Source organism: Pieris rapae, chromosome 9, assembly GCF_905147795.1.
Source record: "Pieris rapae chromosome 9, ilPieRapa1.1, whole genome shotgun sequence".
NCBI classification, from domain to species: Eukaryota; Metazoa; Arthropoda; class Insecta; order Lepidoptera; family Pieridae; genus Pieris; species Pieris rapae.
The window spans coordinates 1-26,652 of NC_059517.1; the positions used below are offsets into that span (position 1 = coordinate 1).

General features: G+C 37.6%; 3 protein-coding genes across 12 annotated transcripts; 1 reads left to right on the forward strand and 2 right to left on the reverse strand.

Moving 5' to 3' along the window:
• Nucleotides 1–7,297: 7,297 nt before the first annotated feature.
• LOC110999906 (ubiquinone biosynthesis O-methyltransferase, mitochondrial) lies at nucleotides 7,298–9,609 on the reverse strand. 4 transcript variants are annotated; one of them, XM_022269195.2, is made up of 5 exons: nucleotides 9,208–9,609; nucleotides 8,655–8,816; nucleotides 8,423–8,537; nucleotides 7,560–7,965; nucleotides 7,298–7,475 (listed from the first exon to the last, which is right to left on the reverse strand). In XM_022269195.2, exons 1-5 carry the CDS (start codon nucleotides 9,264–9,266, stop codon nucleotides 7,348–7,350), a joined length of 870 nt encoding a protein of 289 aa, XP_022124887.1. In that variant the 5' UTR covers nucleotides 9,267–9,609; the 3' UTR covers nucleotides 7,298–7,347. The 4 variants fall into 4 exon arrangements, with proteins under 4 accessions (XP_022124887.1, XP_045485409.1, XP_045485411.1 ...); XM_045629453.1 differs by having other exon boundaries at nucleotides 8,655–8,823; XM_045629455.1 differs by lacking the exon at nucleotides 9,208–9,609 and adding an exon at nucleotides 8,914–9,119.
• Nucleotides 9,610–10,735: 1,126 nt separating this feature from the next.
• LOC110999905 lies at nucleotides 10,736–22,598 on the forward strand. Of its 4 annotated transcripts, none has more exons than XM_045629446.1 (13): nucleotides 10,736–11,040; nucleotides 13,057–13,297; nucleotides 13,376–13,872; nucleotides 16,907–17,721; nucleotides 17,913–18,076; nucleotides 18,172–18,365; nucleotides 19,614–19,820; nucleotides 20,405–20,576; nucleotides 20,786–20,960; nucleotides 21,102–21,732; nucleotides 21,807–21,922; nucleotides 22,208–22,358; nucleotides 22,431–22,598. In XM_045629446.1, the coding sequence occupies exons 4-13, from the start codon at nucleotides 17,491–17,493 to the stop codon at nucleotides 22,490–22,492; spliced, it is 2,103 nt and encodes a 700-aa protein (XP_045485402.1). In that variant the 5' UTR covers nucleotides 10,736–11,040; nucleotides 13,057–13,297; nucleotides 13,376–13,872; nucleotides 16,907–17,490; the 3' UTR covers nucleotides 22,493–22,598. The 4 variants fall into 4 exon arrangements, with proteins under 4 accessions (XP_045485402.1, XP_045485401.1, XP_045485404.1 ...); XM_045629445.1 differs by having other exon boundaries at nucleotides 13,057–13,246; XM_045629448.1 differs by lacking the exons at nucleotides 21,102–21,732; nucleotides 21,807–21,922 and having other exon boundaries at nucleotides 13,057–13,246.
• Nucleotides 14,260–20,034, reverse strand: LOC110999904 (ubiquinone biosynthesis O-methyltransferase, mitochondrial). Of its 4 annotated transcripts, XM_022269193.2 has the most exons (6): nucleotides 16,185–16,420; nucleotides 16,013–16,091; nucleotides 15,529–15,693; nucleotides 15,302–15,416; nucleotides 14,564–14,969; nucleotides 14,260–14,486 (listed from the first exon to the last, which is right to left on the reverse strand). In XM_022269193.2, the coding sequence occupies exons 1-6, from the start codon at nucleotides 16,276–16,278 to the stop codon at nucleotides 14,359–14,361; spliced, it is 987 nt and encodes a 328-aa protein (XP_022124885.2). In that variant the 5' UTR covers nucleotides 16,279–16,420; the 3' UTR covers nucleotides 14,260–14,358. The 4 variants fall into 4 exon arrangements, with proteins under 4 accessions (XP_022124885.2, XP_045485405.1, XP_045485407.1 ...); XM_045629449.1 differs by lacking the exons at nucleotides 16,013–16,091; nucleotides 16,185–16,420 and adding an exon at nucleotides 19,865–20,034; XM_045629451.1 differs by lacking the exons at nucleotides 16,013–16,091; nucleotides 16,185–16,420 and adding an exon at nucleotides 19,855–20,034.
• Nucleotides 22,599–26,652: the final 4,054 nt, after the last annotated feature.

Consider the following 26,652-nt stretch of genomic DNA (forward strand, 5'->3'; position numbering starts at 1 on the left):
TGTCCTAGATTTTCTCTTCTCCCCTATCGAGTGTTCTTCTATGCTCTTTGTCGTAGAGTCCTCAATTGGAATCGGATCCGCGGCTAATGGTGGCCGAATTTTCGGTTCCGCATTTAATCGAGGCTCCAGGTTTGCGAGTCTCGCGCTAAGACATTCGCCCATTTGCCTCATTAAACGACCTTCCAGCTCGGCTAAGAGTTGTGGTAGCTGCGAAGATGGTGAAGAAGTCCGTAATGGCTCTTTATGCACCGGTTTCCTTGAGCACTCTTGTATCAGGGTTCTCAACTCAGCCATTTCTTTTTGAAGTGCTTCCACCTGTCCACGAAGTCTCTCATTTTCGTTCCGGAGCGCCCTCGTTTCCTCGCTGACTGTACGGTCAGCTAGCTCTTCGGCGTCTCTACGGATCGAGGTTACCGCCTGTTTTAGCGCTGAGACAAAAGTGCCCTTCAGGTTACTCGAGTGTCGGGCGACTTTTTCCACTGCAGCGAGACTGGCCTCAATCCTCACCTTTGGATCAGCGTGACGTTCGGTTTGCGCTGTGCTTCCAGTTTTTGTTGGGGGACTGGGGGTCGCCTCTAGTAGTTCTGCTTCAACCCTCTTCTCCCGTTCTACTCGTTGGAGTTTACTTAATGCAGCCCGCGACTTTCTCGTCGAGTGAGGGGTTCCAGCGTCGCTAGAGCTGCATTCTTCCTTCCTTCTTTTCCGACGAAAAAATCGCGCCGGTCGCCCTTGTACATGTGGTGAGTTGATGGAGGTAAACGATACGTCAGCGCTGAGCATCTCACAGCTCGTCTCCAGGCTGGCCTCCATCACTTGTCGTCCGACATTTTTTCCTATGGCAGTAATGGCCTCAACTTCACGGTCTCCTGTGCTGTTATTTGGACTCAATGTGGGTAGTGGAGTTCGCACCAGCATAACTCTACAATCTTTGAGTGGGACGGGCGTACTCCGGTTAGACATCTCGCCTCCGTCCCTTGTATTCTCCTTCACATCACCACATCCTACCACTCTTCTCTCCTCATCCTTCTCTTCCTCATGAGTTTTGCCCCCCCCCAGAGTACGGTGGGGCTGAGCCATGGCATCGCCATGGGTGGGATTTAACCCACCTGGGGTAGTTAAACGTGTATTCGAACTCATGCTTGCTTTTATTTGACCAGGGGCCGCTCCCCTGTGGCCCTCTTTAAGACCCATGTACCGCAGCCGAGTGCCCGAGCTGTAGCGAGTCCTCGCCGTCACTCCGGAGGGAACCGGGGACGCGTTTTTTTTTTTTTTTTTTTTGTTTTTTGGCGCTAGGCATTGACCTGCCCGTCAACGACCTCAATTCCTCATAGAGGGGATTAGGTGTCCGACGCCACGCTCATCAGCGCCGAACGTTAGGGGATTTTTGTATCAAGGTTTCCTTCCTCTTGTTGCCCAATAAGGCCTCTCCTTCAATTGAACACAGAACAATCACAAGCTGAAGAGTATTCGAGCGTTCGCCGCTATACGCTGACTATATCGCCAAAAGGTATATCCAATAATTGCCGGTTCCGCTGGCTATCCATCGTTCCACTGCACTTTGGCCCAAGAAGACAACAACAACACCAGATTTAATATTGGTTCTCCCGAGATTATTGTTTGCACCCCGCAAGTTCGCGTGGCATGTAGCTACACCGCATCTAGCACGTTTCTTAGAAAAGAAAGAGTCGAGAGCAGATGAGGCCCAGAGTCAAGTACGCAGTAGCGCTATGAAGCAGACCCCCTCCCTGGCCGCCTCCGGCACACTCCAAAGAACACCAATCGGGAACGTCGAATAAGTAAAAGTCCCTCAGTTTCACCTTTGAGATCAAATGATCTCTCCAGCTTGCTAAGGGCTCACGGAAATCTTTTCCGCTGGGCGCTGATGCCCTCTCCAGAGACTAGCCTTCGAAGTGAAGGCCAGCCTATACCTCCTTATTTGCTTCCCCTTTACGACGGCATTGCTGCAATCGTTCCAGGTACTAAGCCCCCCCGGCACGACAAGCCTAGGAGCCGCGGGTAAATTCGTCCGCGGAGGGGGGGAACCTAACCTAACCTAACCTAACCTAACCTAACCAGTCCGCGTCCAGACGCCACGAAAAACGGTCGACTCCACGTCGCTCCGCGCCTTTTCAAAGTTAAGAAAAATCTTTAAAAATAGTTCCCGCGTACTAAGTGCAGTGTGTTATACGTCAAAAGACGCGGAAAATTCCGCTCTTTCCGTGTAGTGCTATTTTCATTATCCCAGGTTTTCTTTTTCGATTTTTTTTCGACCAAAAACATTAAAAATTTCAGTTTTTTCGATTTTAAAAATATTATCAGTGCAGTAAAAATTCTTAAGTGAGTTCTAATAGATAGAGTGCAGTGTGGTGCGTATTTCGACCATATTTTGGTCGATAAGGACACATATTTGTGGATTTGGCAGACATTATAGTGGTAAATCTCAAATAACTTTTTATAACGATCTACAACCATATCTTTTTTATACATCAAACGATAGCCCTTGTTAAGACGCGTCGTTTGATACCAATATTGCATCAATCCGACTGAAACTGGATTTTTCAGCGGCTGAAAACTGGTTTTTCAGTCGCCAAATCGCGGCGCTTCAGTATTTTACAACAAGACATATATAGAACGGCGCGCAATTACTTCAGCTATCAGCAGACACATCTTTTTTGGAGATCGGGGCACTGACAGCCCCTGAAACCTGGAAAAAACATTATTATTGCAAATATTTTGCGTTCTAACGCCCCTGGGTTTTCGAACACCATAACAGCAGAACCGGCGTCGTCTGGCGCATCAGACGACATCAAGATTTCCATTTTTCGCTTAATAGTTCCTGAGTTATAAGCAATTGTAACTTTCAACCCAGGGTTTCTACAGGATCCACTTCAGATAAAAATAAAACTTTGACTTCATCGTATCCGCAACTCCTCTCTGCAACGGAACCGATTACTTCGCTTCTCCACCACTTATCACCAGCTCCACCAGGAGCCAAAATTCCTGGTGATCACCAGGAACTGCCTCCTCACCAGCACCATCGGGTAGACCTCGTCGCGGGCTTCTAGACGACACCAAACTCCAGCATCAACAGTGCAGCGGTGAAGGAGTTATCCTGTGCGGAAGTACCAGGTAAGGCGGATGACCAGCCTCATCCTTAACACTAGACTCATACACACAGAAACACACCGAGCTTGGGCTCGTTAAAACCGCCTCTTCAAGCTAAACACTAATATAGCCATACAGTCGTCCGCAAACCTACATATCAACCCCCAGTTTGAGTTTTTACCCCCCCTCCCCTAAAATTTTTACCACATATCATTTGAATCGGCTTTTTAAGGCGATTCTATACCACTAGACCAAATCCAGTTTCGACCCCCCCCCACCCATCACGAAATAATGTTACCCCGCACCCCACCCAAAATCACAACCACCGCCTCACCATCTCCCCAAACATCCACTACAACCGCCAGGCGGACTCTGGCTGAGATGCTGAGCCCCGCCTTCGACCGACCGATAAAACCATCACCACCAGTGTCAGACAACTTGGCTATGGCCAAAGAATATAGGGAAACTGGCCTACGAGCACTAGCCGCCTCTCGCAACTTAAAAGGCGAACTTAAAACAGCTATAACGGAGGCAATCGAAGGTCTCTTCGGGGTCGTCAGACTCGCTGAACCCGCCACCACCACCCGCCCCACCCCTCCTACCCTTAAACCCCTCACACCATCGGCCAACAACAATATCGTCAACAAAAACACAGACACAAGCAAAGACACCACACAAATACAACTTCTGAACAAACTCGAGGCCCACTCTCGCTTGCTTGTGGAGAGCAGTAGAGCCCTGCAGGAGCACACTAGGGCACTAAAGGCAAGACCGCAACCGACACCCGCGGAATCACAACCTGCGGCGGCGGACTCGCAAAAGGCATATCAATCTTATGCTAAGGTCACCTCCGCTCCCAAACCTCCTGCTGGCCCCACTATTGTGGTCTCTGGCGAGGGCCTCGATACAACGGAGCAGTTGATAAAACAAATTACCAAAACCGTCGACTTTCGACAGGGCGGATACGCCCCTACCAAGGTCTCGCCGCTATCTAAAAACAAATTAAAGTTCGTCTTTGAAAAAGACGAACACAAAACACACTTTCTCACTAATTTACAAAAACAAAATACTATCAAATCACAAGAAGAAAAGCGGTTGGACCCGATGATTATCCTCAAAGGAATTAACAAAAACATAAACGAAACCGATTTAATAAACACAATAAAAGACCAAAACCCCACCCTAGCCGATCACACATTTAGTATCAAATTCAAAACAACAAACAGAAACTCTACACTTTATAACACTGTACTCAACACCACACCCTCTGCCTGGAAAGCGTTTGCCGACCTAGGCAGAGTCAACATCGGTATACAGAAGGTCCACAGCGGCAACTTTTCACCATTTAGGCAGTGTCAAAACTGCCTAAATTTCGGACACACTAAAAGCCGCTGCCCTGCCAACTCCCCCACCTGCGCCAAGTGCTCTGCCAACCACCTTACAGCAGAATGCAAGGCGCAAACAATAAAATGCACCAACTGCACAGAACACAACACCGTACACAAGACCAACACAGACACTCAACACCGAGCCGACTCGGAGAGCTGCCCCAAGGTCAGAGCCATGCGCGCCCGCGTTGAGGCCAAAGTCAACTACGCCTAACCACAAATACACCAATCATCAACACCACATATCAGGTTTCGCTGCTTGCAGGAAACCTTACCAGACAACTCACAATACACATTTTAAACCGCATATCACCTCACACTCGCTCAGACATTGTAGTTGATTATGATCTCAACGCACGTCACTGGCTCTTGGGGAGCCTCCATATACACATATGGCCTACACACATACTTTATAGAAAAACAATCATTTCAACAAATACACACAATAACACATCACACTAAACCATACATATTGCACACTTTAATACATAGATCATCCCCACATCCCTTCCTTCCCATAATTAACTCATTAATCCACTGCATACACCCTCTACATACTCACTTAGATAACACAACTCTAGGCTGTCATCCGCCTTACTTGCGGAACTTCATTTTTAAATTTATTAAATTTTTACTTTATTTTAATTGTAAAATTTTAAATAGTTCATCATAATCTTAATATTATAACTTTTTGTTTTTTACTTTTGTATAACAACAATTTTATGTTTTATGTCTACTCTTAGTTCTTTACTATTATTTTTATATTTTTATTTAACCATGGTCACGACGCTGTGGTTGAGTGGAAGGGATTGTATCCAATAGCATGACCGACCCTAAACCAACACAACAGCGGCTATACCTCCTAGTTTTTGGAGTTTAAATTATCAAGCTCTGTGTGCATGAGCTTTTTGCACTCCGTTCTATCATAATTACGGTGCGGTTGGTGGCGGTTGAGAGGAAGAAATTGTATCAAATAGCATGACTGATACTCAGCCGCCCCAACCGAACCTACAATCACTAGCATAAGATATTAATGTGTAAGTCAATTAATTGTAAGTCTATCTAATCAGTAATATTTGTATTTTGTAACTTTTCTTTTTTCCAATTTGTAATTTTATGAATAACTTATTAACAAAAATGTAATTGTCACGACGCGGACTCTAAGCAGGTGGCTCAGCGAAGGTCAATCGTATCAAATAGCGAAGCCGACCCTCAGCCACCTCACCTACCTTTATACATTTTTTACAATAAAGATTACAACTGAAAAAATTATTTAATAGCTTAGCTTCCTCGGCCCCGGGGCGAGAGTCGCCGGGGAGGTAGGCCTACTAGCAATTAGAAAAAAAAAAAAAAAAAAAAAAAAAAAAAAAACCTAACCTAACCTAACCGTCGAAGACGTAATAAATAATCATCGATGTCTTATGTCGCTTGTGCCATGTAACAATATCGCGTTTGGACAAAATTTATTTCTCAGCTGGCGCCATCTAGTATCAAGACTCCAAAATAGTAGAATAATATCAAATTTTGTAATATTATTTCACAATACAATATTAGTTACTTTTTTTTTTTACTTACAGTGTTTTTTTTTTATTTTTTTTTTTTTGATGATTATTATTCATTTAATTGTACAATTTACAATATAATAATGTAAATGAGGCATAAATATATTTATCTTGTATCCTTAAAGTTATATTGACGTTTGTTATTAAAAAAAAAAAAAAAAACAAAGTAAAAAAAATCTAACTAACATTGTATTGTGAAAAAATATTACAAAATTTGATATTATTCTAATATTTTGGAGTCTTGATAATAGATGGCGTACATGGCGATACATCGAACCCAAACCGAAGCAGACCTTAGATTAAGTATAGCTTTAAGTTTTATAATTGGAGACTAAAAGATATTAAAATTGACACGGCTACTACCCTATTTTGAGTAGACCTTAGGCTAAGATTTTTTATTTTATTTATTATACATTCTCACACATTTAAATTCACGTTTGACACTATCCTAATAGGCGAAATGGTGGGCATTCGCACTCCATTCAGAAGTCAACCAACGGCACCTGACATCAGGCGCAGCATACACAAATGGGAGGAGGCCTCCAACTAGGCCCCAAGGGTAGCAAAATAGGATCCCCTGGCTGGAGAAGGTAAGTCCGCCCGCTCCCGCTCAGGCCAGGGAAAAAGAGGCCAAGAACTGCTATCTAAAAGCAATGGCGCATTTGGCGGAGTCACGCAACATTAAATCTGATATAAAAACCGGGGTACAGTCACCTGTAAAAAGAGCTGTATATGCGAGAATGTGTGCCATGACAGGGGCACAACTAAGAACAGCACTTTTAGAAGAATGGGACAATATTCCGCAAGATGTTTTAATAACTCTAATCAAATCTATGTGGAACCGATTAGAATCCATAAGGGCACGTGGAGGTAATGCACCTTATTACAACATAAAAAAACCCATGCATAAAGCTTGTGTCTATTGTTAAAACCAATTTTCTTTAAATTTCTTTTTTTCTTCAAAAAAGTTTTAAGGTCCTTTCCAGTACACAAACTTAAACTGAAGGATATTATGACCCTACGCTGTTTTAAAGTAAACGAACCAATCTAGACGTTTCAATTTAAATCTGTGTAGAAATGCATACTTGATTAAAATATTCATTTCTAGGTCGTTTTTTTACTTTAATGCAGTTTATGAGTCCGTCAGTGTATATTTGTATGCATAATGTAGTTAAAATGAATAAAATCTTGATTTTTTAATTAATGTCTATATCTTCTAAAAAGGTTTCCAAAACAAATACATAACAGCAGTAACTTTATTATTAAAATAGTACAAAAACCCTTGTAGGACTTTATTCGTGTTCGGGATCTAACTTGATCGCCTGCATAGCAAACATGAGCTTAGTGGAATTAACCCAAGACCACTTGTCAGAAAAGGGATTGTACATCATGCCGTGAACCAGCTCGACGTGACAGCAATCTGAAAAGTATTGTAAAGTTATAAAATCACCTCAACAGTTCAGAAAGGGTTGTGAAATGTGAGTACTTCAGCAGTAAACCGTACTTCTCTCGAGCAGAAAAGAGACCTCGTTGGGCGTGGTGAGCTTGTGGTACTGATGCGTGCCCTTGGGCACCATGCCCATCACGTACTCGGCCACGTAGATGCCCAGCAGCCGAGTAAGGGGGCTCCTATTGGGCGTGGTGACGAAGATGCGGCCTCCGGGCTTGAGACAGGTAACACAGGCCTGAACGAAGAGCTCCTTGTCGGTAACGTGTTCGATGATCTCTGAGGCCACCACCGCATCGTAGTGGTTCGGGTATTCCACGGCGTGGTCCTCGATGGTGGAGCAGAAGTATGTGGGCTTATTGTGGGTAATCCTCAGGTCGAGGTCACTGTGTTGTTTGGCACACTCTATTAACTCTTTGCTGGCGTCTACTCCCGTCACAACGCCGCCTATTCTCGCCAAAGCCTGGAACGGGGATAAAAATCATATACATATATTATAAATAAATAATGAAATTGGTTTTTTTAAGTACACACAACTCCACAACAGCCAATATCATAAAGCTACTTTTCAAAAAATAACATCTTTAATGAAATGATACTTCTAGAAGAAATAATTAAAATATATCTATTTTAATAATATTTTTTAACGCCTTAAAACTAAATTAAATAGAAATTAGTATAGACAGGGGTTTTTATTAAAGTAACTTTAAAGAATGTGGCAAATGTGTAATTATACTGATTTATATGGCAGTAAGAATACTATAAATGAAGGTATCCCTTCATTAACATATTATCAAAATAAAATTAAGAAATGTCTAATACTGCTATAACTATGCCAGATGAATTGTTCAATTGTAATTGTTAAGTATTCCCTTGTGTAGAAGTAGCTATGTTATAATACTTTAATATAAAATTAATACCTCTGATAATATTCCTCCACCACAGCCAACATCTAAAATAGTCTTATTGGCCAGAGGTGTAAGAGTTTTCTCCTTCTCTGGCTCACTAACAAGACCATCTCTTACTAATGGAACTCTAAGAAATAATGCTTATATTAATTATCAACACGCATTTTCAATGTCACATTTAAGTAAAGTGGCTAGCTAATTCTTGAAAACTTAAATTAGTGTCCTTATAGTAAGGTATACATACCTCAGCATATTAAAAGAGTGAAGCACTCCAAGCTTGCCTTTGGGATCCCACCAGATCTTCATGTGTTTGCTGTGTCTTTTCACATCTTCCTTATCAACTGTTGTATTTGCGTTACTTGCAGATAAGCTAGTGATATTTCTTCGTAAACATGATTGAATTTGTCTGAAAGCTATAAACATTTACTGTCTGAGCAGGAAACACATACATGTATCAACTTTTGTATTAAGAAAATAGATACATGCAAATTAAAACCATTTACCATTATTACAATGTATTATGGGTCATAAATGTGTTGGATTTTCCTACTCTGTTATTTATTAATATTAACGTTAGTAAATTATCTTTATCTATTCACATTTCACAAGAGTACCTATAAGAAGGAAATTATACTATAGTAGGTACTTAGTTGGTTAGAGTAATAAAAAATGAAACAGCAGAATATTAAAACACAACAGCACAACACAACTTATCTATGACATAAACGATTAAATTTATTTTACCTACTCAAATAATAAGGCACAGTTACGTAGAATAATATATTATTTATACTCACACATTTAGGGAAATATTTATTACAGCATATCGTATCGGATTTAGTGTATTAATCGTCATTATTACTTAATAATCGAGAGATTTTAGAAACGGTTGAACTTCTTAATATCAATTATTCTCTAACAAGTTAACAACCTTTGCGCGTGTACTGTACGTAAGATAATATAATATTACAGTTACTGTAATACTGTTTGCTCTTTTTGTTATAAATTTATTGTTTGGAATAGAGTAAACGTGACTTATAGCATTAGTAATTCAAGTTAGATGCGACTAGAAATAAGTCTACAGTAAGTAATACGTCAGTCGTCAAATAGGCAATAGCCTTGGCTCATGGCTGAAGCGAGGATTTATAAATTTATAATTATTCATGAAATACCACTAGTGATATGACATAATGACACACGCTCGAAGTCAAGCTTAAGTTTAGCTAAATAGACTGAGTTTTTTGCCACAGGTGGTATAATATATCTCTGATGTCAAATGACTCTTGTTGAATCTCGTCGTTTTTGGCATATTTCGACTGTGCGTCTATATCTAAAATTTATATCAAAAACAATTTCAATTTCTTAGATTGTTTTTGATTGAAATATAAAGTGTAATTTAATAATTATCATTAGTCTACCCTGGAACCTGATGAAGCTGAGAATACAGGTCAAAAGGTGAATATTCAGTACTTACCTCGAAACAGATCCATTTACTAGGCAACCCGCGCATAACCGAGCTTGTCTGGAAGCTCTGAAGTGGCATGCCCATAATTTGATATAAATATCGATCCATAATAATATAACAAACTATAACCGTAGCAGTTCAGAATATAATATTGCTAAAGTTATTGTCTTAACTTACCGACGATCATTGGTATTAAATTACGGTCACGAATTGCTTTTTTGGAACGTTAAAACTTTCAGCAATAACAGTCGACTAGCACAAGCGGCAGCAAAAATACAATCTTCAAATACTTGTTTAAGCAAAGTGCGTAGAAATGATTTTGGTGAAAGAAAGACCCGAGAGCTGTCTTGTATAATTCGGCAAGGAAAATTGAGGATAACTCGAAAACGGCGTCGGTTACCTCCTCCCTGACTCCTCAAAGAGAAGTCTTTTGCAAAGAAAATCGTTATTGGGTTGAACCATTTCGGATTGTTTCTCAACCAAGTGAGAGGCAGAATAGGGGGATTAATTCCCATTATTTGGAGTTTTTTTTATAGAAAGTGTAAAAAAACACGCCAAATACAGTTCTTTTGCTATTGTATATCACGTTCCTGATTTTGGAACTAAATTGAATTACGTTACATTCGTGTAACCAAAAACAGAATAAAACTTGAACCGGTCAATCCATTTTCTATTACAGATTCTTTGCATAATGCCTTTAATTTCCCAATAATCCCAACATGACACTGCCACTTTAACGAACCGCCCTATGGCCCATGCCACCATCCGCTTCGTGAGGGCATCTAGGGATTACTAGGAAGTAGGGGGAAATCAAATTAGTCTAGACTCTAGAGGTACGTCGCGAAGACCATCTGGCAACACTGATCACTAATCTCTATGTGCCAATGGACGTTGTATCCGGCTAATAAATAAGTTAAAAAAAATGTATCTCTATATAGTTGACCAACTTCCAAAAAAAAATTTCTAGTTGATTTGTATTTTGTGAATTGACAACAAATAATCAATAATTATTGCTTTCAATCGATTATCGAATACATTACATGTATTTTCCGATAGGCCACGTTATTTTGCGTTACTTTTGCAGTTGCAAATATGGAAGGCATAATATAATGCATTATGAATTTATATTCAATAAGAAGCATGGGATAATAATGAAGTCTGCACGGTAAGTTCTTTTGAATTTTTGAGTACTATCAATCTCTGCTTTTATTGGTTGTATTCCAATAAGTCATCCATAACATCTTATTAAATGTATAATAATAACATACTTTAATTTATTGTATTAGCGCCTCGCCTGCTCCATTATTTTATCGTCCGAAATGTCACTGGCTGTGTATAAACACTGAAACTAGGCATTGTAGCTATTGTACCTGGCTATTATGTTTAAAAATTGTAATTCATTCTTTCAACATTTCTTTATGTACTCTCAATGATATACAATGTCAATATTAGTCGTACAAAGTATTTGTAACCATTGCAACCAGTATCAGGCTGCTCATCACTTGTTAAAACAGTTAATCAATGTAATTAAATTAAAAATAATGAATAAATATGAAATCCAAACATTTCACCTATATTAATGAAGCAAAGTAAAATAAGAGAATGCACTTACATAACTGTGCAAACACATGGATCAAGATGAATCAAGGTAAAATAATTTTAGACATAGTTTATAAACAACTGGTCGGTAGAAATAGACTTTTCATGATACAGATCATACAATTTTTATCTACTAACATATATACCTGGTGTACCCCAATCAAGAATTTCATATTACAGCTTAAAGAAACAGTTTTCTATACTAATATTATAAAGAGGAAAGGTTTGATTTTTTGTTTGTTTGTTTGTATGAATTGAATAGGCTCCGAAACTACTTGGCAGATTTGAAAAATTCTTTCACTGTTGGAAAGCTACATCATTCCTGAGTGACATAGGCTATATTTCATTTTCAAAAAAATAGGCATCCTTACTAAAATTACGATAACATTAACATTTGTTTATTATTTGATACAATTCTAACAGATGGCGCTGAGTTAAAGGTAGTAGTTTGGCAAGACGACGTTTGCCAGGTCAGCTATTGTTATTTATTTGTTGACATAAATATTCACATTGTTCATAAGCATCATTAGAATTTTCAAGAGACCTAAGTTTATTCTTAATATTATTTTAAAAAACTTTAAATGATTCTTGTAATTGGCCTAAAAGTTATTTATATGTGTTGGTTAACCCTATGGCGCTCAACAATGATTTTTTGTCAACTTTGATCTGAATCTAACCAGTTAACATTACATTTTTCATGTACAATGCAATCAGAAAAACTGTTATCCAAGTAGGTAGCTGAAAGGGTGTTCCTAGTTAACTCAAAATCTTTATTATAATAATAATAATAATTTATTCACATAGGTAAACAAGTACACTTATGTCAAAAAATAAAGTTAAGTTAATGGTAAATTTATATTTACTACCAGTTTGCAAGTCAATGTGATAGAGTGGGCATGCATAACTGACAAGAAACTTTACGCCACTCTATTTTCCATTGCTAAGTTTTGAGTCATACAAATTGTTTGAACTGAAGCAATTCAATCATCAAATCAATCATTTCAGTATTCGAAAAAAATATAAGTTTAGAAAAAGATTTATTGATTAATTAACATTTAACGAGGGCTTATAATTTATTTTTTGTTGTAAAAACGAATACAATTTCCATATAAGGAGTGGTTTATCTTCTGGAGCCTGATTGGTTATACACTCAAATTAGTTCTATTTCGTGTATTATACTGGTGAAAGTCACCATTTGTTTTAACATTGTTTATATTTTTTTGTACACACAACAAGGCAAATAATATATTGAATTGCTATCAATTGCTGTCATAATATTAAATCCTGTAACTTATTTCGTACCTACTCCCTTGGAGAAACATAACAAATCCATGAATGGCTTGCTTCTGCAGCACAAATATGGATTGAACCTCTGCAGCCACACCCCACAGTAGCGTACCATACAACATAACACTGTGAAAGTAGCTATGATACACAATTGTAGCCATGTCCTTATCAGTAAACTGTTGGATTTTCTTTATTGCATATGCTGCAGTGCTCAGCCTATTTGAAGGAGTCTCTATGTGTGGGCCCACTGGAAATAGACAAACTGTGTGTAATTTATGATATATGCATTTTTCAGGGCTTATGAGGTAGCTGAAATGCAGGTGTCAGGACAGGACACCTTTGTCCTCTACATATCTCCATGTTGAACATGTGGAATGACATAATTGGATTCTGCATACCAGTCAAGGCATTACCATGTTTTAAAATATCTTTCCAGACATGAGGACAATAAAATTATATTGGACGATAGGAATTAATCTGTTCAGGTGATTTATCTGGGTTGAGTCTTTCTCTCAAAGACTTAAAGACTCAATTAGGTATCAATTTTTTAAGACAGAGACTATAATAATAATATTTGTATAGATTCAGATAGATGTTTTAATTTATTCCTGCAGGACCACCTCTGCGACAGATCGCGAGTTAGCGACGGTATCTGGAGTACTCGACGAAAAGCAAATGTGACGCACGCGCAAAGGATAGGACACAAAAACGACCACATCCCATCCTAATCTGTACTGTACTGTATCGGCGACAGCCGGCGAAACGAGGCCGCATAGCGCGCGTAAACGGCACAATGATTCCTTGAACCCAATGACCCCACGGGTCAACAGAGACTTGCCAAGTCAGCAGAATGTCCAACAAAGAGGGTTTAAGAACTGTATAATCTACATCTACATCTCATACGTAGTCGTTTAATGGCAGCGCGTCAAGTCGTTTGCAAAGTCATGAAAGTGGATCGATTTCGGGGCCAATTGGTGGTCGTTTAAAATCGCCAAGTATCACGATTTATGCGGTCGGAACCCTTTCGAGCCGGGAATCTGTATTTCCGCTATGGGACCCTATATACAGGCACGCGTAGAATTGGGGATGGTCATCGTAATCTAAGCTAAAGGTTGGATTATAATTTTATTGAATTGTATAGAATATCGGCATGAAATATAAATAAATGACTGTCAAGAGAATTAACTTAATTCGAAACTCGTTCGTTGCGCGTTCGCCAAAGCAATAATAAACATTATGCACACAATGTAACACTTAACGTACCTAATCTGAGAATTTATCTAAGACTGCATATTATACGTTTAAACTGATCACCACTTACTTATTAACCTGCCAAACGTAGATCCTCAATAGGAATCTCCGAATTACGATCTGTGATATTTGCTACGCAATTCTAACAGGGGCATTAAAAACAGTAGACTGACAGACAGAAATTTTTTAAATAACTTACCTAAACTCAACAGAACTTAAAAACTAATAAGCAAGACATTATTATTGGTAGGAGCAACTAAAGAAGTTAATCATATATAATCATCAAAACGAATAAATAACAGCAACAGAATGACTATCAAATTAGCACAAAAACACTCGTAGCACTTTATTCTCGTTCGGGTTCTAACTTGATCGCCTGCATGGCGAACATGAGCTTGGTGGAATTAACCCAAGTCCACTTGTTAAAGAAAGGGTAGAACATGATGCCGCGAACCAGCTCCACTTTACAGCAATCTGAAAAATATCAAACTGAAAACCTCAAGAGTTCAGAAAGGGTTGTGAAATGTGAGTACTTCAGCAGTAAACCGTACTTCTCTCGAGCAGAAAAGAGACCTCGCTGGGCGTGGTGAGCTTGTGGTACTGATGCGTGCCCTTGGGCAAGGTGCCCAGCACGTACTCGGCCACGTAGATGCCCAGCAGCCGGGTCCAGAGGCTCCTGTTGGGCGTGGTGATGAAGATGCGGCCCCCCGGCTTGAGGCAGGCCACGCAGGCGCGCACGAATAGCACTTTGTCGGCCACGTGCTCGATGATCTCCGAGGCCACCACCGCATCGTAGTGGTTCTTGTATTCCACGGCGTGGTCCTCGATGGTGGAGCAGAAGTATGTGGGCTTATTGTGGGCAATCTTCTCGTCGAGGTCACTGTGTTGTTTGGCGCACTCGATTAACTCTTCGCTGGCGTCCACTCCCGTAACGATGCCGCCTATTCTGGCCAAAGCCTGAAACATGGTCCATATCCATACTTAGGTTCACTTTTTGCGCAGATTTAGACCTAATTATATTTGACTCTTTGACTTTACAGTAATATGAAATATAATTTTCTCTTTGAATTTTTAACCCAATTTACTTAATTCATAAAAAACTAATTACATTGTATAATGATACTCCAAGGACCTACTCACAAATTGTACAAAATTAGCACACAAGTAGGTATAACAGTGACATAAGTAAGAAAAGAAGAATTTAAAGTTAAATAATGCTTTTATTGAATGTTGCTGTCATAATTGCTAGATTAATTGTTCTATTTTAATTGTCAATTAAAAAATAATACCTCTGATAATATTCCTCCACCACAGCCAACATCTAAAATAGTCTTATTGGCCAGAGGTGTAAGAGTTTTCTCCTTCTCTGGCTCACTAACAAGACCATCTCTTACTAATGGAACTCTAAGAAATAATGCTTATATTAATTATCAATACACATTTCAAACTTTACAGTTAACAAAGTGGTTGGCTAATTCTGTAAACTAAAAGAGTTCCTATACTAAGGTTTCCTTACCTCAACATATTAAAAGAGTGAAGTGCTCCCAGCCTGCCTTTGGGATCCCACCAGACCTTCATATGTTTGCCATGTCTTTTCACATCTTCCTTATCGACTGTTGTATTTACAGATAAGCTGAAGTTGTTCATCGTGATATTCCTTCGTAAACTAGATTGAATTTGTCTGAAAATTACCAACATGATTTTTGAGCAGAAAACACATGAAATAAAGACCATACATAGAAGTTAAGAAAATTTTTGTATGTTTATAATGGGTCATAACTCATAAATATGTTTCACTTCCCTACAAATATTTTCCGAATTACTTAGTAAATTGTTTTTATTTATATCTATAAGAATATTATTACTGTTGACAAAAGTACCTAATAAATAAATAATTCGGCACAAATTATAGACAAAGCAATTTTAAATCAGTAAATAAATTTATTGAACCTAAATAATAAGGTATGGGTACCTACGTTAACTATATTACTTATACTCACACATTTTGGCAAATATTTACAAGAGCATACCGTTTTGCCATCGGATATAGTGTTTTAATCGTCATTGTCTTCGTCGTCTCTTAAATAATCGAGATTTTAGAAACGGTTGAAGTTTTTAAAATCAATTACTCTCAAACGTGTATTTTTCTCGATTACACCATAAAAAACTTACTCTTTGTTATTTTCAACTTAGAAATAGCAGTAATTTTTGGAACAAACAATATGATGCATAGTAAATAATAAATAATACATATGTCGGTTCGCATTACTGCCCTGCCCGCTCTCTTTCCGCACGGAGTTAATATAAATGACAAACCGGCAACCGCAGAATTCAATATTGCCCTAGAAATTAGAATTGTTCTTAGGCATTCATGACAGTTGGAAAAAGACTACGCCGATATTGTCGACTCTAGCTAATTCTAAACAGAGATGGCGCCATTGATTATATCAGCGATATTCTATATAATATTACAGTTGGTAACTATTTTATCTGTAAGTAATTGTTATGTTGTTGAGTTTCAAACAGTTTTTGTCATGTAACTCCGCTATGTGGAATCAGCTGCCCACTGAAGTATTTCCGAACTAATTCGACTCAGGCTCCTTGAAGAAAAGAGCGCATCAAGTCTAAAGGCCGGGCAAGAAGCTCACGTGATGCTAAGTGATACCGCCGCCCATGGACAGTCAATGCCAGAGAGCTTGCGAGTGCGTTGCTGGCCAAAATATAAAATAAACTGTTCTAAACACTGAAAGTGTTTAGAACTAGCCAGTTAGGAACATTGCTAATGAACACTTTTTTTTTCAATGTTTATTAATGTTTGTTTTATGTCAATTTCAATGTTAGAAATCTTTCGTTTGCATTCATTTATCATTTGTGACATAAAACTCTTATTACAGGTGAAAATGAACCTAACGCGGGAAAATTTTCGGTCGCTGATTTATTACGACTTTCGTTGTGGGCTTACTCTACAACAAAGCTATGGTAGGCTTCTATTAGCAATGTTTAATGAAGCCACATCTCGTGCCACTATTTACAAATGGTTTAACGAGTTAAAGCGAGGATTTAGCAATCACAATGATGATCAAAGTTAGACAATCTAGCCTCTGATAAAATTGGGCAAAATGTTAAACGTAGTTGACCCTGTTTACCCGTTATGGTAGCAGTTGACGAGCGTTTGTAGTTTTCTATCGATTCAAATTATCGAAATGGTCCCATCACTGCCAAAACTGAGCGTGGATTACGGGGTATAGTAATTAGTATTTAGCTAAGAGAAATTTGTTTACACGCTGAATTTATTTATTGAAATACTGTAAAATCAGAAATTTTAAATATTTATTGTGAGTTTAGTCTATAGTTATATACATTATAGTTAAGTCAATAGACAATTAATGACACAAGATTGAAATTATTATTAGTGTTCCTTACGCACTTATCAGTACCTAGTCATACTTCTTACCAATATTTTTGCATTTCTACCAAAATGAATAAAGGAACTCCGAATAAGAGTATTGTACCAAACTTGGATGGTTTTTGCAAAAGCACGTTTACCCTTACTTTTGTAATCGAAATCATTGGACTTGAAGTATGGCACGATTGCAATGAAGGTTGGTTGGATTTGGGAACGTGCTATCAGGCTATGAAAGTTCAGTATCAGCTGTATCCTGGTCAATCCTTCGACGTTGATGTATTGATGTGGCCTCACGTTGTAAAGGTAAACACGGATTTAACTTTTTGCTTCCATGTATATACATGGTATTATGATAGTCTGTTTTGACATATTTAATTACATTAGAGGAATATATTATATATAAATAATATAGGTAATATTTGTAGTAATCCCACAGCGCACAAATAAACAAACTAAAACTTCGTCCGTTTGTTGATGTATAAAACAATGTTCAGGTTTGGTGTGGAATGCAATACGGATGGGCGCGAACTTGGCAGTTTTTGGAAAGAAGATGGTTCGCTTTTTCGATTCGACATGCCTTCCCAGTCAGAGTGGCGGATTTACGGAGTCACATAGCTACGATCACATCTGTTATGGGATTTGGTTCACTCGGTGCAAAGTGAAGTGGTTTTTTTTATGTTACTTATTAATTTCCATTCAAGCATTATTAAAAACGATAAACAATTAGATTATCATAAATATTTGTTTATTTAGTGCGAAAAATGACAAGAATTTAGAGGTATATTTACCACAGTTGAAATTTGGAGAGAAAAGGTATTTCGCCGGAGTAATTGAATCAGAACAAAGCGTAGTGGGTTTCTTACAAGATCTGATTTGGAAGAATGTGGAAGCATTTATACCATCTTCATATTTGGACGGCCTTTTTGATACGCCTCGAGCTGTCTCAGGTCTGTAGTAGGTATCCTAATATTGACAGGACCTGTTAATATTTAATTATTAAAGTACCTGTTTTTGTGAGGCTTGAGTTTTATATAGATATTTATTTATTGTTATTTGTATAAATCTTTTTCTAATGAACCAATGTAAAAACATATATATATATATATATATATATATATATATATATATATTTATATAATCGAAAAAATATAAGTAATTGCGCTTCTTTACGAACGCTGTGATCGAAATTGGTTATGTAATTCGTCCACGCGTCCCTTATTCGCGCCTATAAATTTCAAAATAACCTGTGACAGAGGTTATTTCACCAGCGAAATCAGTCAACCCTTACCTAGTGGAAGTGCCATACTGTTGCCTTCAAGATTGTCCAAGTACCTACTACTGTCTCTTAGAAACCGGCGTGAAGTAAAGCAATACTTTCGCCTTATTGTAATCGCATTTCGTGCGGTTAAAGATATTCCCAGAGCTCATCCATTTGTATGTACTTCAGGGAGGATATATGTTTTCGTTTATGCTTAAAGGAGCAGGCCTATAAATAACCTCTGCCTGCGCATAGACTCCAATGTGCCTGAATAGATCCCATAGCGGAACGACGAAACTGACCTACTCATCGAGCCCATCCAACGGCTACAGATTCCCTGCTCGAAAGGGTTCCGAAAACACCTATCATGCGGGAAAATGCCTTCACGAAAATGCTTTAGCATCCCAGCCTTGGTTTGCCTAATTTGTTCTTGCAAGGCGGCCTTGCGCCGTAAGCGAGAAAAGCTTAAAGCCTCTGAATATCGGCAAACGTAAAAAATCAAACAACTTAGCCTCCAGGTCCTTTAAACGGGAAATCGCTAAAGCATAGTCAGAGCACATAGCTAGATTTGGCGAGATTTTGGACTTCCTCCCTTCGGGAACTTGAGCTTTCTGGTCTCTCTTGCCAAAGTCTCTGGGAATATCTGCATGCTCTCCATTTCACCACTACGGTACATAAACATAAAATGCCTAGGGTTAGCTTCACCGCTGCTGTTGCGATTGGGATGGTATAGACACACTCAAAATTAAAAATACCAAAAACACCTCATTACCTAGGTTTTCTCTAGACTCAATTAGCTATTTTGAGCATGAGATAAAGCTTAAGCTTTCTCACTCTAGATATGTTTTCTGATTCTAATAATCACAAAAACTATTAAATAACTATTTTTGAAACAAAGTTGCTTGGGCACTACCTATAAGAGGGCTAACAATTTCAGATGTAAGACACCAAGATGCTGTAATCGAAAAGGTGCATGAGACAATTTTGTGTAGATCACTTATTGAGGAAGAATTCATACAAGCTGAAGAAGTGGACCAGGCGAGGGATAGACGTGAATCGAAATTTCTTCGAGAGAAGAAGAAAACTGCAGAAGTGCAGAAATTGAAATATGAAATCAAACTCTCCGGCGATACCCTTTTGTCAGGTAACAGTAACTTATTTTTATTTTACTTACTGACTTATACTCACTGGATTGTAATTCCTCCTTTCAGAACTCCGAATTCGGATTAAAGTATTTAGAATATTGTCACTGATTTTTGTATCATTGTTTCTTTCTTGTAACAGCATCGACGGTTGCAGTGAGACTGTCGGATCTTCATAAATGCCGCGCTGTTATCCTGTTATAGTAAACAAGGTCACAATTCTCGACTCTCGTATTAATTTCGGCTCATATTATTCGCCGATTATTTTAATATCTTATGTCACTCGTTATGTGAAAATAATATTATCTGATTTTTTATCAGAGATTTGTCGGTTTGATTTGTCTATAAAAGATACTTGTTTTTAATAAGATTTTGATTGGATTTTCGGTTTCTATTTGGATATTATACTGAGTTTTTTTCCTATATATAGGTATATAATGCTATACCATCTTTCTACCAGAACGAGCAGCATACTTAATTTTTCCTTTAGCATTATCGCAATAATTAAGTAAATAGTTTTATTTTTTATTCGAGGCAATTTTCTGTAATTATTATCTAGGCACTATACAATTTAAATTAATGACAGGTGTAGGAAAGGTAATACAATTCGAAACGGTGGGAGATCATCCAGTTGACCAAGGAGAGATGATAGTTTTGATCAGCACCAACAATCTGCCGGCGCAAGACGACCTGCCGATGATTTTCGTAAATATTGAGAAAATCACTAACGTGCCTACGGTGGACTTTATAAAATCAAGGTGAATTTGCATTGCTTGATTTGCAAATTGAAGATAAGTCATTTATTTACAATTTCATATTTTATAAACAGCCAGTTTTTGCCTCGTTACTGACTGACTTTGACTAGTTAGTAGTTTCTCAGCTGTACTACTTCTGGCATCAAAACTGCTACATTCGTCTTATCAATAGAAGCTTCACCAATTATCTATAGCATTGTTTTATTTTAAAGGGTAACACATCTATACACACGATGGAATATTGGAAATGATATACATGAATCGGAAAAGCAACCGATAAACATAAAGCGGACTTTGAACTTTAGCGATCATCACACAGTTTTATTGCACAACTCTACAGCTTCCCGTGTAACGGCAGAATTTTTAGATAATTCGCTTATTATAGAGGTAAGTATAATTATTAAAACAATTTATGCACTCATTTTTAATAAGCAGAAAAGAAAAACATAACAAAAATATATGTGACGCTGTTTAAAATTGCTGAAATAAAATATGAAGAGTTAAATAATAACACTCCTTATTACTCAGATACGTGGAACTCGTTTACCTTCAAACCGCGACAAGTCATTGTTTTACGAAAAGATTAAGGAAAATGATAAAACTGAAATACTTGACATTCCCATAGCCATAGCAAAGTTGGACACATCGCCGCTGTCGAAAGGCGTCAGTGCTTGTGTTCGAGAAGAATGTTCACTTTTTCCCCCACAAGTGGGTGTTCACACTTTAGATCGCGAAGACATTTGCACGAACGACACCAACGGAATCGGGAATTGTTCAAACCCAGAAGTTATTATTATTCAACCTGCAATCATTTTAGACGCCCAGATGACTTTAGAAGTTTCGATAGGGTTCGTCGGCTGTAAGCCGAGAGGCTTCGGCTTGAGTTTTTCTAGGTTATTCTGTATCGTCAGCGATTCGAACGCAGTCCTCACTATTGTGAGAAAAATTACTGAAATCAACGACCAAGTATTGGCGGACTCGGCGAGGGATAACTTATTAACGGGCTTCGCGGTGGACGCCGGCGATAGAGCCGTTTTGTGTGTCGAAGGCCGACGCCACGGCTCCATACTACGAGTCTGGCACCTGGCTCAGAACTTTTATTCCAGAATTAAGATGCTATTTTCTACTTCTTCGAATTATGCGTCGAGACTGTATCCCGGTAAGAATATTTTGGGAAATGAAAGTTTACCTTGAGATTGGAAGAACTAGAAAAGCTTTATTTTCCTTCTCTAGATCTGGTGGCAGCGCCTGTTCCGTTTATTGTGTTAAAAATGTATGCGCCTTTGTCTGTATTATTGGCGTGTCCCCAAACGTACGTCCGCCCCACATTACCTTTGCCTACGAGATCGGTAAGATAAATGTCTTTTTATAGATCGTAAATTATTATTATTTTTAAAAGTGATTTCTTGTTTGAATTGAATTATTGAATTGTTCGTTTTCACGACTGTTATACCATTGTACGTTAACCGAAGCGTAGTTTCTGACTTTCCATGCGTTCACTCTCTGATTCTTATTTTTTTACGACCATTGTGTTTAATTTTGATTATTCCGTGATACTGGAATAGAACTGTGGTATACGTAGAATTTGAGAGAACAATAATTCAAAGAACATAAAGTATGGACATAATTTTCAGGCGCTGCTTAAACTTGGAGGATTTTTAGCCAACAAATTGAGGACTGCGCCGTGTCGAAGCGATTTGCCTACGAGCGAAGAGTTAAAGAGTTTCCGACTGGAGCTGTGTTCCCCTCCCCGGCCCGGGTCATGTTTATTCGATTTCAACTTAGGTCGGATTTGTGGTACAACATTTAAACATCAAGAATTTCATAGTAATGACTAATCTTTTCGTTCCTTTATAGTTCCAAATACGTACATCACAGATACAACACGTCTCGCTACAAATCATCGAAACAAAAGCTAAGTTCTACTTGAAAACTTTGAAATCTATAATATATTCAGTACGTGTTTTAATTGTGAATCTTTATTTCTCACACCTTTAATTGACTTCTCACCGACAAATAATGGCTAAGTAGTACCTAATTGTTAACTTTACATGTTTATAATATACTAGCAGACTCGGCCAAGCGTTGCTGTGGCTAAGGTTTTTGTTATATTACATAGTAGTAAATAAATCAAGGGAAACCGTAGGAGAACTTATGTGAAACGTTGGTACCACGACACGGACCTAAACTAAACTACCTTTAACTCAGCGCCATCTGTTAGAATTGTATCAAATAATAAACAAATGTTAATGTTATCGTAATTTTAGTAAGGATGCCTATTTTTTTTGAAAATGAAATATAGCCTATGTCACTCAGGAATGATGTAGCTTTCCAACAGTGAAAGAATTTTTCAAATCTGCCAAGTAGTTTCGGAGCCTATTCAATTCATACAAACAAACAAAAAATCAAACCTTTCCTCTTTATAATATTAGTGTTTATAATATATAAAATAGTATAAGAAAAGTATTATTGAGAGTAACAAGTGTAAAAAGCGTTATGGAGTAAAAGAACTTGTAAATAATAATTCAATTACCAAAAAATCTACAATTAAAAAATATTTAATTTAATAAGTCAGTCTATATGTGACGCTAAACTCAGCACATTAGTCGATTCGGCGATGGCGTTACGAGCTTGTAAGTAATGTCTTTGCCCGTCTGGTTTGAACACTACTTTGTTCGCCTAACAAATAATAAATAATAAATACTTGTGTGTGGTGCTACAACCTCTTTTGGTCCTGGCCTCAGATTTCCGAATCTGTATCATGGTAATTTTTTTATATCTAATAGGCAAGTAGGTGATCAGCCCCCAGGGCCTGAAATACGCCGTCGACTTTTTGGGTCTAAGACATGTCGGTTTCCCCACTATGTTTTTCTTCATCGTTTGAGCTAATGTTAAATGCGCACAAAGAAAAAAAGTCCTTTGCTGCACAGCCAAGGACTTATCGACAAACTCTCTAAAGCGTCGAAATCAAATGACTGGTTGGTTTAGCTTGTCTATTAGTGGCGGCACGAAACTCTAGCGCTGACCGTTATTGCGCAGAAGTAAAAAACAAGGTACCTGAGGGGGGCTAGCGAAATGAAGAGCGTCGATTGGCTCTCCACTCGCATCCGGCACCACAGTGCACATGCGCAGCAATCCCCTCCACGTATCGGCCAGCGCTAGACTTACGTGCCTATAATAGTACCATACAAGAATACACTCTCCATAGCATCACACATCCTCTCAATAACGACAACATAATATGAGTAATAAAAAGTATCTTAAGTTGCTAAAATTAATAAAAACTGCGGAGCTGTGTAAAATTTTTTTCTCGTTTTATTATCCTATCACTGGAAGCAGCTAAATTATTGGAATAGTATTTACTTTATCACCAAGATCATATCTGATCATAAGTTTGAAACTAACGCGGGGAACATCAAATGTTATTAAGTACTAAGTACTATAAATGATTGGCCCAAGGCATAGCTTAAATGGGAATAGTATTAAAATCATTGTATTTTACAATAATATATCAATAAATATCAACAATGTAATGTAATAAATAAATAAATAAATGATAAGTTAAAATATTACAAAAGAAGTCAAAAGTCAATCTCTACTTAACAACCAAAAAGTTATGAGTACTGATAACCGACCGACCATAGACCATGTCAAATTAGAAGGTAAAAATCTTTATGGAAATTATTATATAAGAAGTGTTTACACTGTTACAGAGTATCTGACCGATAGACTTTAATTTCTTTTATAAAAGTTAAGTTTATTGATAATGTTAAGTACATTCTCCTTTTCGCGATGTGAAGTTAATGCAAATAAATAATGTATCTTGTAAGAATAGAAATGTATTAACTATGGTGGAGCCCTCCCACAACATTGCTGTGCCTAACCAAGGTCCTTATTGTAATAAATTATAACGTGTAAAATATTTATATAAGGAATGCAATAAAGATTTGAGTTTGAGTTTGAAGATGCCTCAATATCACAAGATAATAGAGAATGGCAAAAGATGTCAGGCAATAATAACAGACTATATGATATAGCGTTTAAATAAGATTCTTTTTTTGTACATACAGTACTATACTAGTCTGAAAGTCAAGTACATAAGACTAGTCTGAAATATACTTATTCTTTTTCTAATTCTGATTTTTCTTCTCTCCATTTAACGATACCTCTCTATATGATATAAAATTCACAGTAACTTCAGTGTCGTTATATAAAGTTTACACTGTATTTTCGCTTTTATAGCTTATACAGGTGGTGACTTCTGGTGATAGATCGTAAAGTTCTGAGGTCGTTAAACATGTCAGTCTTAATCTAATTTGTAATACGAATTATTCCTATTCTGTTAGTTCGTCACTGCATAATCAGATGTCGCTATTGGCATATCAATAAACTGAACATTTATCGTTTGTAATATTTTTTTGGGAAAAGGGAAACACTACTTTAATAAAATCCCAGAGGCTCTTTTATCTCTGCCATTTAATAAATTTAAGTAACGTATTAAAGAAAAGCTGTGTAAAAAGGCATACTATAAAGTTAGCGAGTGATTGATAAAAGGACCTGGGACTAGGACTAACCTAAGTGCTGGGCTGGCTTCTTATAAATAATTTGCTATATTTGTTTTAACTGAAACTAGATAAAAGCCCTGGTTCAGATAATAAGTGAATAATTGGAAGTATGAAAATATCTCTTACGTAACTTATGAGTTATACTCCATAACGTTACGAAGCCGTAACTTCTTTCGTCTTTTCCCTTGAATCTTGCTCTTATCGAATTATCTCTTTCATCTGTAAGTTGTTGTAGCGGTTTTAGTACAATAAGGGACCCTACTACCAAGCTTTGTGTTAAGGTGCTCAGTGCTCATGTCACAGTGTGTATGTATTTTGAATTAAATATGCGTTTTATTTAACAAGTTTATATCTGTTAAGAGATGGCCCTTCTCGGTAATACTGAGGAATCTAGCGTTGTTTAGCAACTAAATACAACTGAGCTGTTCCAACTATCCCCGAAGGCGCTGCGGTTTCCTTTTCGCAGCGTCCTATGCGATTAATTACTAAATAATACAACGTTAATTTTATGATAAATTTAGTTTGTTTACGTTTCTATTAATAAAGTGTATATTTATAATAAACTATAAAAAATATACCTTTTTATACAGAGTTCAGAGGGATGGTCATCGCTGGCAGTACTATTTAAACAAATTACAAATATTTCAATTAAATAATAATACATAAAATAAATTAAAATAAAAAGCCTTTTACATTGACCCATCTCCTAACGCTTACTTAACTAATTAAAATTAATATCTTCTTATTTTTATTTATTTTCTAAATTATTTACCTATAACTATTTTAATTACTGTTATTAATATACTACTTATATAATATTTGCTACAAGATAATATTTACTATTATTATTAGCTAGCTTGGTTGGATTTTAGATACTTAAATAATATAATTTGTAGGAACCCCACTATTGGGTGAAGGCCTCCTCCAAAGATGCCCATTTGTCTCTGTCCTGTGCAGTCTGTTTCCAGTTTAGGCAGGCTACTTTTTTGATCTCGTCGTCCCAACGAAAATGTGGTCTCGATTTCTTTTACCTTGAGGTCCATTCCAAAAGGTCACCTCTGTGGTCCATCTTCGGTCTGTAAGTCTCGCAACATGGCCAGCCCATCTCCATATAAGTTTTTGTGCGTATTTCAGTGCATCTGTTGCTTTGGTTTTTGATCTTATTATTGTGTGTCGTATTTTGTCTGATTTCTTTAGTTTAAGCATGCTGCGTTCCAGTCCTCTTTGATAGGTGGTGATAAGATTTTTTACTTTTGAAGTGAATTTCCAGGTCTGGTTATTTGTCTGGGTGTTTCAATTAAATAAAATGTATTAATGCACTTGCGTGCACCATAACTACTCTAGTTTTTTCGAGTACGTGTTCAAACACGTGAACTTCATACTCATGAAGGAAATTAACAAGTAAAACGAAATTGCACACTTGTTTAAAAGCACCAGAGACAGAATTAGAGCGCACATACGATCTTCTCTAGTGATTAATGTTTGCACAGAACTGTGTGTGCACACGACCATTG